General features: G+C 39.0%; 1 protein-coding gene across 8 annotated transcripts in view; it reads left to right on the top strand.

The window, feature by feature from the left end:
- The window catches only part of PCDH15 (protocadherin related 15), a 727,135-nt gene that overhangs the window by 258,272 nt on the left and 456,454 nt on the right, over nt 1-12,409 (top strand). For all 8 annotated transcript variants that reach the window (XM_033841882.2, XM_033841881.2, XM_073793727.1 and 5 more), the window contains one exon: nt 11,667-11,827. In XM_033841882.2, the coding sequence (XP_033697773.1) occupies nt 11,667-11,827 (161 nt within the window). The remainder of the gene's footprint in view (nt 1-11,666; nt 11,828-12,409) is intronic.

Below are 12,409 nucleotides of genomic sequence, written 5' to 3'. Positions count from 1 at the left end.
GCTATCTACCTTACTGCGTTTGTTACTATGTATATGCCCATGACTCTCTCTCGCCCTGTCACAGCTCACCCTTCCCCCTCCCCATAACCTCAAGTCCGTTCTCTAAGAGGTCTGCGTCTTTATTCCTGCTTTACCCCTAGGTTCTTCATGACATTTTTTTCTTAAATTCCATATATATGTGTTAGCATACGGTATTTGTCTTTTTCTTTCTGACTTACTTCACTCTGTATGACAGACTCTAGGTCTATCCACCTCATTACAAATAGCTCAATTTCGTTTCTTTTTATGGCTGAGTAATATTCCATTGTATATATGTGCCACATCTTCTTTATCCATTCATCCGATGACGGGCACTTAGGTTGTTTCCATCTCCGGGCTATTGTAAATAGAGCTGCAATGAACATTTTGGTACATGACTCTTTTTGAATTTTGGTTTTCTCAGGGTATATGCCCAGTAGTGGGATTGCTGGGTCATATGGTAGTTCTATTTGTAGTTTTTTAAGGAACCTCCATACTGTTCTCCATAGTGGCTGAACCAATTCACATTCCCACCAGCAGTGCAAGAGGGTTCCCTTTTCTCCACACCCTCTCCAGCATTTATTGTTTCTAGATTTTTTGATGATGGCCATTCTGACTGGTGTGAGATGATATCTCATTGTAGTTTTGATTTGCATTTCTCTAATGATTAATGATGTTGAGCATTCTTTCATGTGTTTGTTGGCAGTCTGTATATCTTCTTTGGAGAAATGTCTATTTAGGTCTTCTGCCCATTTTTGGATTGGGTTGTTTGTTTTCTTGTTATTGAGCTGCATGAGCTGCTTGTAAATTTTGGAGATTAATCCTTTGTCGGTTGCTTCATTTGCAAATATTTTCTCCCATTCTGAGGGTTGTCTTTTGGTCTTGTTTATGGTTTCCTTTGCTGTGCAAAAGCTTTGAAGTTTCATTAGGTCCCATTTGTTTATTTTTGTTTTTATTTCCATTACTCTAGGAGGTGGGTCAGAAAGGATCTTGCTTTGATTTATGTCATAGAGTGTTCTGCCTATGTTTTCCTCTAAGAGTTTGATAGTTTCTGGCCTTACATTTAGGTCTTTAATCCATTTTGAGCTTATTTTTGTGTATGGTGTTAGGGAGTGATCTAATCTCATACTTCTACATGTACCTGTCCAGTTTTCCCAGCACCACTTATTGAAGAGGCTGTCCTTTCTCCATTGTACATTACTGCCACCTTTATCAAAGATAAGGTGTCCATATGTGCATGGGTTTATCTCTGGGCTTTCTATCCTGTTCCATTGATCTATCTTTCTGTTTTTGTGCCAGTACCATACCGTCTTGATGACTGTAGCTTTGTAGTATAGTCTGAAGTCAGGGAGCCTGATTCCTCCAGTTCCTTCTTTCGTTCTCAAGATTGCTTTGGCTATTCGGGGTCTTTTGTGTTTCCATACAAATTGTGAAATTTTTTGTTCTAGTTCTGTGAAAAATGCCAGTGGTAGTTTGATAGGGATTGCATTGAATCTATAGATTGCTTTGGGTAGTAGAGTCATTTTCACAATGTTGATTCTTCCAATCCAAGAACATGGTATATCTCTCCATCTATTTATATCATCTTTAATTTCTTTCATCAGTGTCTTATAATTTTCTGCATACAGGTCTTTTGTCTCCTTAGGTAGGTTTATTCCTAGATATTTTATTCTTTTTGTTGCAATGGTAAATGGGAGTGTTTTCTTGATTTCACTTTCAGATTTTTCATCATTAGTATATAGGAATGCCAGAGATTTCTGTGCATTAATTTTGTATCCTGCCACTTTACCAAATTCATTGATTAGCTCTAGTAGTTTTCTGGTAGCATCTTTAGAGTTCTCTATGTATAGGATCATGTCATCTGCAAACAGTGACAGCTTTACTTCTTCTTTTCCAATTTGGATTCCTTTTATTTCCTTCTCTTCTCTGATTGCTGTGGCTAAAACTTCCAAAACAATGTTGAATAATAGTGGTGAGAGTGGGCAACCTTGTCTTGTTCCTGATCTTAGTGGAAATGCTTTCAGTTTTTCACCATTGAGGATGATGTTTGCTGTGGGCTTGTCATATATGGCCTTTATTATGTTGAGGAAAGTTCCCTCTATGCCTACTTTCTGCAGGGTTTTTATCATAAATGGGTGTTGAATTTTGTCAAAAGCTTTCTCTGCATCTATTGAGATGATCATATGGTTTTTCTCCTTCAATTTGTTAATATGGTTTATCACATTGATAGATTTGCGTATATTGAAGAATCCTTGCATTCCTGGAATAAACCCCACTTGATCATGGTGTATGATCCTTTTAATGTGCTGTTGGATTCTGTTTGCTAGTATTTTGTTGAGGATTTTTGCATCTATGTTCATCAGTGATATTGGCCTGTAGTTTTCTTTCTTTGTGACATCCTTGTCTGGTTTTGGTATCAAGGTGATGGTGGCCTCGTAGAAGGAGTTAGGGAGTGGTCCTCCCTCTGCTATATTTTGGAAGAGTTTGAGAAGGATAGGTGTTAGCTCTTCTCTAAATGTTTGATAGAATTCGCCTGTGAAGCCATCTGGTCCTGGGCTTTTCTTTGTTGGAAGATTTTTAATCACAGTTTCAATTTCAGTGCTTGTGATTGGTCTGTTCATATTTTCTATTTCTTCCTGATTCAGTCTTGGCAGGTTGTGCATTTCTAAGAATTTGTCCATTTCTTCCAGATTGTCCATTTTATTGGCATAGAGTTGTTTGTAGTAATCTCTCATGATCTCTTTTATCTCTGCAGTGTCAGTTGTTACCTCTCCTTTTTCATTTCTAATTCTATTGATTTGAGTCTTCTCCCTTTTTTTCTTGATGAGTCTGGCTAGTGGTTTATCTATTTTGTTTATCTTCTCAAAGAACCAGCTTTTAGTTTTATTGATCTTTGCTATTGTTTCCTTCATTTCTTTTTCATTTATTTCTGATCTGATTTTTATGATTTCTTTCCTTCTGCTAGCTTTGGGGTTTTTTTGTTCTTCTTTCTCTAATTGCTTGAGGTGCAAGGTTAGGTTGCTTATTCGAGATGTTTCCTGCTTCTTAAGGTGGGCTTGTATTGCTATAAACTTCCCCCTTAGAACTGCTTTTGCTGCATCCCACAGGTTTTGGGTCGTTGTGTCTCCATTGTCATTTGTTTCTAGGTATTTTTTGATTTCCTCTTTGATTTCTTCAGTGATCTCTTCATTATTAAGTAGTGTATTGTTTAGCCTCCATGTGTTTGTATTTTTTACAGATCTTTTCCTGTAATTGATATCTAGTCTCATGGCGTTGTGGTCAGAAAAGATACTTGATACAATTTCAATTTTCTTAAATTTACCAAGGCTTGATTTGTGACCTAAGATATGATCTATCCTGGAGAATGTTCCATGAGCACTTGAGAAAAATGTGTATTCTGTTGTTTTTGGATGGAGTGTCCTATAAATATCAATTAATTCCATCTTGTTTAATGTATCATTTAAAGCTTGTGTTTCCTTATTTATTTTCATTTTGGATGATCTGTCCATGGGTGAAAGTGGGGTGTTTAAGTCCCCTACTATGAATGTGTTATTGTCGATTTCCCCTTTTATGGCTGTTAGTATTTGCCTTATGTATTGAGGTGCTCCTATGTTGGGTGCATAAATATTTACAATTGTTATATCTTCTTCTTGGATCGATCCCTTGATCATTATGTAGTGTCCTTCTTTGTCTCTTTTAATAGTCCTTATTTTAAAGTCTATTTTGTCTGATATGAGAATTGCTACTCCAGCTTTCTTTTGGCTTCCATTTGCATGGAATATCTTTTTCCATCCCCTTACTTTCAGTCTGTATGTGTCTCTAGGTCTGAAGTGGGTCTCTTGTAGACAGCATATATAAGGGTCTTGTTTTTGTATCCATTCAGCTAATCTGTGTCTTTTGGTGGGAGCATTTAGTCCATTTACATTTAAGGTAATTATCGATATGTATGTTCCTATTCCCATTTTCTAAATTGTTTTGGGTTCGTTATTATAGGTCTTTTCCTTCTCTTGTGTTTCTTGCCTAGAGAAGATCCTTTAGCATTTGTTGTAAAGCTGGTTTGGTGGTGCTGAACTCTCTCAGCTTTTGCTTGTCTGTAAAGGTTTTAATTTCTCCATCAAATCTGAATGAGATCCTTGCTGGGTAGAGTAGTCTTGGCTGCATGTTTTTCTCCTTCATCACTTTCAGTATGTCCTGCCACTCCCTTCTGGCTTGTAGGGTTTCTGCTGAGAGATCAGCTGTTAACCTTATGGGGATTCCCTTATGTGTTATTTGTTGTTTTTCCCTTGCTGCTTTTAATATGCTTTCTTTGTATTTAATTTTTGACAGTTTGATTAATATGTGTCTTGGCGTATTTCTCCTTGTATTTATCTTGTATGGGACTCTCTGTGCTTCCTGGACTTGATTAACTATTTCCTTTCCCATATTAGGGAAGTTTTCAACTATAATCTCTTCAAATATTTTCTCAGTCCCTTTCTTTTTCTCTTCTTCTTCTGTAACCCCTATAATTCGAATGTTGGTGCGTTTAATGTTGTCCCAGAGGTCTCTGAGACTGTCCTCAGTTCTTTTCATTCTTTTTTCTTTATTCTGCTCTGCAGTAGTTATTTCCACTATTTTATCTTCCAGGTCACTTATCCGTTCTTCTGCCTCAGTTATTCTGCTATTGATCCCATCTAGAGTACTTTTAATTTCATTTATTGTGTTGTTCATCGTTGCTTGTTTCATCTTTAGTTCTTCTAGGTCCTTGTTAACTGATTCTTGCATTTTGTCCAATCTATTGTCCATTCTATCTCCAAGATTTCGGATCAACCTTACTATCATTATTCTGAATTCTCTTTCAGGTAGACTGCCTATTTCCTCTTCATTTGTTAGGTCTGGTGGGTTTTTATCTTGCTCCTTCATCTGCTGTGTGTTTTTCTGTCTTCTCATTTTGCTTATCTTACTGTGTTTGGGGTCTCGTTTTTGCAGGCTGCAGGTTTGTAGTTCCTCCTGTTTTTGATGTCTGTCTCCAGTGGCTAAGGTTGGTTCAGTGGGTTGTGTAGGCTTCCTGGTGGAGGGGGCTAGTTCCTGTGTTGTGGTGGATGAGGCTGGATCTTGTCTCTCTAGTAGGCAGGTTCACGTCTGGTGGTGTGTTTGGGGGTGTCTGTGGCCTTATTATGATTTTAGGCAGCCTCTCTGCTAATGGGTGGGGTTGTGTTCCTGTTTTGCTAGTTGTTTGGCATAGGTTTTCCAGCACTGTGGCTTGCTGGTCGTTGAGTGAAGCTGGGTGCTGGTGTTAAGATGGAGGTCTCTGGGAGATTTTCGCCGTTTGATATTATGTGGAGCTGGGAGGTCTCTTGTTGATCAGTGTCCTGAAGTTGGCTGTCCTACCTCAGAGGCAGAGCCCTGCCTCCTGGCTGGAGCACCAAAAGCTTTTCATCCACAGGCTCAGGATAAAAGGGAGAAAAAGTAGAGGGAATTAGTAGAAGTATGAGGAAAGAAAGAAGGAAAGGAGGGTAGGAAGGAAGGAAGAAAGAAAGAAAGAAGCAAAGAAGGAAAGAAGGCAAGAAGGAAAGAAAGGAGGGAGGGAGGGAGGGAGGAAGGAAGGAAGGAGGGAAAGAAGGAAAAAAGACAGAAAGAAAGAAGATACAGTAAAAATAAAATAAAGTATAATAAAGTTATTGAATTAAAAACTTCTTATTTAGAAAAAAAAAAAAAAAGGGACGGAAAGAACCTTAGGACAAATGTTGGAAGCAAAGCTATACAGACAAAATCTTACACAGAAGCATACACATACACCCTCACTAAAAGAGGTAAATGGGGAAAAATCCTAAATCTTGCTGTCAGAGACCACCTCCTCAATTTGGGATGATTCGTTGTCTAAAGGAGGGAAGGAAGGACGGAAAGAAAGAAAGAAAGAACGAAGGTAAAGTGTAATAAGGTTATTAAAATTAATTATTAAGAAAAAAAATTTAAAAAAAAACATGGACGGATAGAACCCTAGGACAAATGGTGGAAGCAAGACTATACAGACAAGATCTCACACAGAAGCATACACATACACATTCACAAAAAGAGGAAAGGGGGAAAAATCATAGATCTTGCTCCTAAAGTCCACTTCCTTAATTTGGGATGATTGGTTGTCTATTCAGGTATTCCACAGATGCAGGGTACATCAAGTTGATTGTGGAGCTTTAATCCGCTGCTTCTGAGGCTGCTGGGAGAGATTTCCCTTTCTCTTCTTTGTTCTCACAGCTCCCAGGGCTAAGCTTTGGATTTGGCCCTGCCACTGCGTGTAGATCGCTGGAGGGCGTCTGTTTTTTGCTCAGACAGGATGGGGTTAAAAGAGCCGCTGATTGGGGGCTCTGGCGCACTCAGGCCGGCGGGGACGAAGGGGCACAGAGTGCGGGGCGGGCCTGCGGTGGCAAAGGCCGGCGTGACTTTGCACCAGCCTGAGGCGCGCTGTGCGCTCTCCCGGGGATGTTGTCCCTGGATCCCGGGAACCCGGCAGTGGCGGGCTGCACAGGCTCCGCGGAGGAGGGGTGTGGAGAGTGACCTGTGCTCGCACACAGGCCCCTCGGTGGCGGCAGCAGCAGCCTTAACGTCTCCCGCCCGCCTCTGGGGTCCGCGCTTTTAGCCGCGGCTTGCGCCCGTCTCTGGATTCCGCGCTTTCAGCCGCGGCTCGCGCCCGTCTCTGGATTCCGCGCTTTCAGCCGCGGCTCGCGCCCGTCTCTGGATTCCGCGCTTTCAGCCGCGGCTCGCGCCTGCCTCTGGATTCCGCGCTTTCAGCCGCGGCTCGCGCCCGTCTCTGGATTCCGCGCTTTCAGCCGCAGCTCGCGCCCGTCTCTGGGGTCCGCGCTTTCAGCCGCGGCTCGCGCCCGTCTCTGGGGTTCGCGCTTTTAGCCGCGGCTCGCGCCCGTCTCTGGAGTTCCTTTAAGCAGCGTTCTTAAACCCCTCTCCTCACGCCCCAGAAAACAAAGAGGGAAGGAAAAGTCTCCTGCCTCTTCTGCAGGTGCAGGCTTTTCCCCGGACTCCCTCCCGGCTAGCTGTGGTGCACTAACCCCTTCAGGCTATGTTCAAGCCGCCAACCCCAGTCCTCTCCCTGCGCTCCGGCCTCAGCTCGCAGCCCCGCCCGCCCCGGCGGGTATAGCAGACAAGCCTCTCGGGCTGGTGAGTGCCGGTCGGCACCGATCCTCTGTGCGGGAATCTCCCCGCTTTGCCCTCCGCACCCGTTGCTGTGCACTCCTCCGCAGCTTCGAAGCTCCCCCCTCCGCCTCCCGCAGTCTCCGCCCGCGAAGGGGCTTCCTAGAGTGTGGAAACTTTTCCTCCTTCACAGCTCCCTCCCACTGGTGCAGGTGCCGTCCCTATTCTTTTGTCTCTGTTTTTTCTTTTGCCCTACCCAGGTACGTGGGGAGTTTCTTGCCTTTTGGGAGGTCTGAGGTCTTCTGCCAGCCTTCAGTAGGTGTTCTGTAGGAGTTGTTCTACGTGTAGTTGTATTTCTGGTGTATCTGTAGGGAGGAAGGTGATCTCCGCGTCTTACTCTTCCGCCATCTTCCGCCTTCCCCCAAGAAGTATGCTTTTAAATCACTATTTCAAATCACTATTGACTTGATTGGTATCATTTTCCATCTTTAGCAAATATTGTATGTGGCTAATATATCCCCAGCATTCAAACACAGCCCAATTAATATTGCTATTTTCTTTATGAAGTTGCTGGATACACATATATTTCCTTCCCTTTTACCAAGTAGTTATCTAGATATGATATGAACATAGGCTTAGCTAAAATGTGTAGTTTATATAATTGTAAACCAAGAAGTGTGAAAAATCAAGAAAAGTCCAGGAAAGTTTCAACAAAGATGAGGATTTGAGCATAAGAAGAGTTTTACTTAGCCTGATAATCTTCGAATCTAGATTTTACTCAATAAACAACTACATAATGGCCATGCTTACTGTTTAACCTCACTGAAAAACTATATATTAGCTATAATTTCACTTTTTAAGAAACTTTGTTTTAATCAAATAATGTACATTTGGGAGCTTTGTTCTGGTTTCATTTGCAAGGAGTAATATACAAGAAAATGCAACAGATGCTTCTGCCTATATGATGTAGCTGAACATTCTTCTAGTTGACTTAAACTGGGGAAAGATTGTTGGGAGAGATTTTATGCAATTCATATTGGTTATACACCTTTGCATAATTAATTGTTTTCTAGCAAGTAGTGTGTTCTGTGCACAGAGTGATTTTCTTATTTTAATGTTTGGAATGAACCCAGTCAGTTACTCTTTCCCTGTAGAACTTACTCTTTCAGAGTCATTGAATTAGGTTAATTAGAAAGGCAATGGACCCCTCTCCTCACTGCCACCTCCATAGCATTTTTAGAAAGTAACCCACTTGTGTTATAACTGCCTATTTAAAGAAGCAAATACAATATTCAGGAATATATTAAATATCCAGTTATGAGTTAGTTCCTATAATAAATGTGTGTGTGTGTGTGTGTGTGTGTGTGTGTGTGTGTGTGTGTGTGTAGTCCCTAATAGAACCAAATGTGTGCTGGGGATGAGTAAAAAGTGTTCAAGCTAAAGATCACTACTACTATGAATTTGTGAATAAGATCCTTTTCTTGCCATCAAATCTAATTTTAGTTTCTATGAGCAAAATCAAAATTGTGTGAAGTTAGAAAGTGGAAAGAGTGGGTCACTCCCTAGTGATAGCAGGGATTGCCTATCAATCCTTGGATGGATTGCCATCACCAGAGACAAAGAATTATCTTTACAAGTTTACCTATAGTGAGCATTCTCTCCCTACCTTCTAACTTCCCAGAGAGATTACTTTGCATTCAAATCCTTTGGGCCCCTATGAATTCTTCAGATGGCTTGCCACACATGCCTTAGCTTTGTGACATGAAGAGTAGACTTGGTTTGTAAAAACTTCTGGGACATAAAATAAGTCATTTTGCTTTAGTTTCAAATGCTTTTGCTTCCAAAATGGAGTTAATATAATATAAAAATATATAATATAATTAATAACATTAACAACAATAAACATAATTCACATTTGTCAATTGCTTATTCTATACCAGGGACTGCAATCAGTACTTCACATGCATTATCTCATTTAGTCATCAGATCAACCCAACAGCTCTTCTTTGATGCAAATTATCTTATACACATTGGTAAATAGGGGAATGGAGTTGGTATAAGGAAGGGATTTTATTGATTCATATGTTATTTTACAGTATATTTATGTTTTAACATATTCTGGGCACATTTTTATCACAGTTAAAAATAAATAGCTATGTAAGCAGATCTTAAGAAAAAAGCTGAAAATCTGCAGCACCTTTATTTAATGCAAGTAGAGTTTACATTAGTGGTTATGATTGATAATATGTTAATATGGAGAAGCTGTGGGTACAGATGAAGGAGGTGTGAAATTTTTTTCTGAGTTTAAAACAAGAGATTAATGAAGAAAGCTAAATGCTGGATCGAATTTTCAATTTCATTGAAAAAAATCTGCATTTAGAAGCAAATGACCCTCAATACCTACTTCTTGAAGGAAGAAGCATAAACCCCAATATTTAAGGCTGTAAATATTGACTATGATGCTTGAAGAAAATATCATTAAATACTTAACTGTGCTAGTATTTTGATTGTGACTGTTTCAGCTTTCGTTAGTGCTTTCGATACAAGAATACAAGTTTTTTTTCAACTGCATACGTATGGTGCTATAATAAAAAATACCTCTTCCATTGTGGTATTGATTTTTGATTTTGTAGAAGAGAGAAATTGAAGGTGAGTAGTTATGTAATCTGTCCACTTTCACATGGCTCTTAAATTGTGGATCCAGGATTAGATTCTAACTCTGTCAGTTCCAGGGCCAGCTCTCTTCACTTCTATGACATGAGTGTCAAACTAAGTGAATTCCTTTTTCCTGATTTCAACCATTGTTTATTATGCCTTCCCTTCGTGAACCTGCATAGATGTATGTACATTAGAGAAAGACCTGCTATTACTGCTGTTATGCATTATGAGTCAAGGCATAAATGTTAATGTTAGTTGACCTACTTATTATACTTTATTTTTTTCTTAATCAGAAAATATAATCCCCTTTAATTTCTTAATTACATATTGAAAACACAGGCCAAATAATTTTTCAAAGGTTAGTTGTGTGAAGTATTTGTAAAAGAGTGTATACTCAGGCCTAGAACATATTTGTAGACCAGAAAATGCCATCATTGTCTGATCTATACTTTTGGATGTAATATCTGTAGATTATATATTTGCTAGTTGAGTAGAAAAATGGCAGGATCAGTTTCGCTCATATATTTACATATATGTGTACTAGTATGTGAAAAAGTAGAAGTAAATAATCTGCCATTTAGAAAAGTATGTGTGTGAGTGTGTATTTAAACATTATTTAGATATATTGTTATAAAAGAATGGTTCATTTCAACATTCCCTAGTGAGATAAAGCTCATTAGTAATAACATGATAAAGAGATATTATAGATTATTATTATTACTATTATTATTATTAACTTGCTGAGAAAAATCTTCCAGAGTCCCCCCTTTTATTTGTAATTGTGCAATGATACAACATTGAAGCCAATTTTGTGCCTTATGAAAATGCAGCAATACATATTGTATTATTATTCTTCAAGCTAGATTCATATTTATAGATTATATATTCTTGTATGCTATCCTAAGGCAATGAATTTTCTAGATATGTGCCATTTATTCTAATGTCCTTAGGAGGGTACATTTTATTTGCATGGCCACATCTCTTCTTTATACCATAAGTTTAGTAAAATGGATCAGCTGAAAATGATTGCTGTAGGCTATAGTACATTATTGTTTGTCAAAGGGATCATTGCAGCATGGGAAAAAAGAGGGGATTTGAATTGCATCAGTGCTGTTTGCATTCAATTTTTAAAATAGACGGAATCTTTAACAGAGTTGGAGAGATTAGAGATCTCTCGCTTCAGCTCTTACTCAACAAGTGTCTACAATTCAGCCCACGGAAAGAATAATAAGAAAGCAAACATTGAAATGTCACATTAAAATAGTATGTTGTTCTAGTTGAGTACCCCAGACATGTCTTAGAGAAGAATGGCTTCTATTGTGTATCTGAACACTAGTTTTGTCTTTCACATTAAGATTTATGGTTTATGGATTTGCTCTAAGATAAAAGATGAAGAAGCAGTTCTCACCATGGGAGTCTCTGCTACTTCTTTATCTCTTCCTTTCTCTTATTTTCAGGATATCTCTTTTCATATCAGAAGTCTTACTGAGTGAATTGAAGTATCAGCCTCTGTTATTATAGGCTTTCCTTTTGTTCAGGATAAAATTCAGTGATAACTCCTGCGAGAAGTGATGGACAGGGCGGGGAACAGATTCATGCTGTTAAAAGGATGCAAGAAATAGATGATGAGACTCACCAAGTGTTTGAATCTGTCTCCCACCTCATCTCCCCAAAATATCATTTATAAATAGCATTATAAAGGTATTTTTGCCTTTTTGAAGCAGGACATTTTCTATATCATGACAGATATAAAGTTGAATATCTTCGGTTTGAAACAGATTTGCAAGTCAGCTGGGGTTTAAGCATATGATCTTTGTTAAAGAATGCATACAGGTAGAATATATTTTCAAGTAATTCTCTTTGGTTTGCAGGTACTATTCTGGTGGATAACATGCTGATCAAAGGGACTGCTGGAGGACCAGAGCCAACCATAGAACTTTCTTTAAAGGACAACGTGGATTATTGGGTATTGCTGGATCCTGTTAAACAAATGCTTTTCCTGAACAGCACGGGCAGAGTTCTGGATAGAGATGTTAGTACATTTTTTTTCTTTGTCCCTCTGTTACAACTTAATCATCATTTAAATATCTGCATGTATTTGTTGATATATCAAATTTTTGTTATATAATTTGAGTTTATTTTCTGTGTTCATCAACAAAAACTTTTTTTTAACTCCTTGAAAGAAGAAAAAGAAAGAGGAACCATCTGTGTCTGAGAGAACCATTGTATTCCTCTTCTGACATCCTGGAAGCTTGTCAGACTTCTGAATAAGGAGAGAACAGAGTGCTCAGAATAAAGGGGTGGTAACCTTGGAAAAGCAGGATACGCACAGCCCAATTCATGGCAGAATTTGAGAGTACAACTACATGTTGGCTTGAGGACAGAAACTTTAGTTGAACTACTAACAGGCGGGTGCTCTTCAAGCAGTAAGTGTTCATTGAGAGATGAATGGCAATGTGCTTATAGAGCTGAAAAAAATGAAAAGAAGGTGAGCAGAAGTTTCCTGGCAGTGTCCCAGTCCAGTTGCTCTCAGGTAGTATGACCTAAGTAGTTAGGTATTAATAATACCTAAATAACCAAAGTTAAATGTCTTCTTTCTGAAAAAGTTAAAAAA

Source organism: Tursiops truncatus, chromosome 16 (genome assembly GCF_011762595.2).
Source record: "Tursiops truncatus isolate mTurTru1 chromosome 16, mTurTru1.mat.Y, whole genome shotgun sequence".
Taxonomy (NCBI): Eukaryota; Metazoa; Chordata; class Mammalia; order Artiodactyla; family Delphinidae; genus Tursiops; species Tursiops truncatus.
Note: the sequence above shows the minus strand (reverse complement) of the source record. Positions and strands in the feature narration are given on the sequence as shown.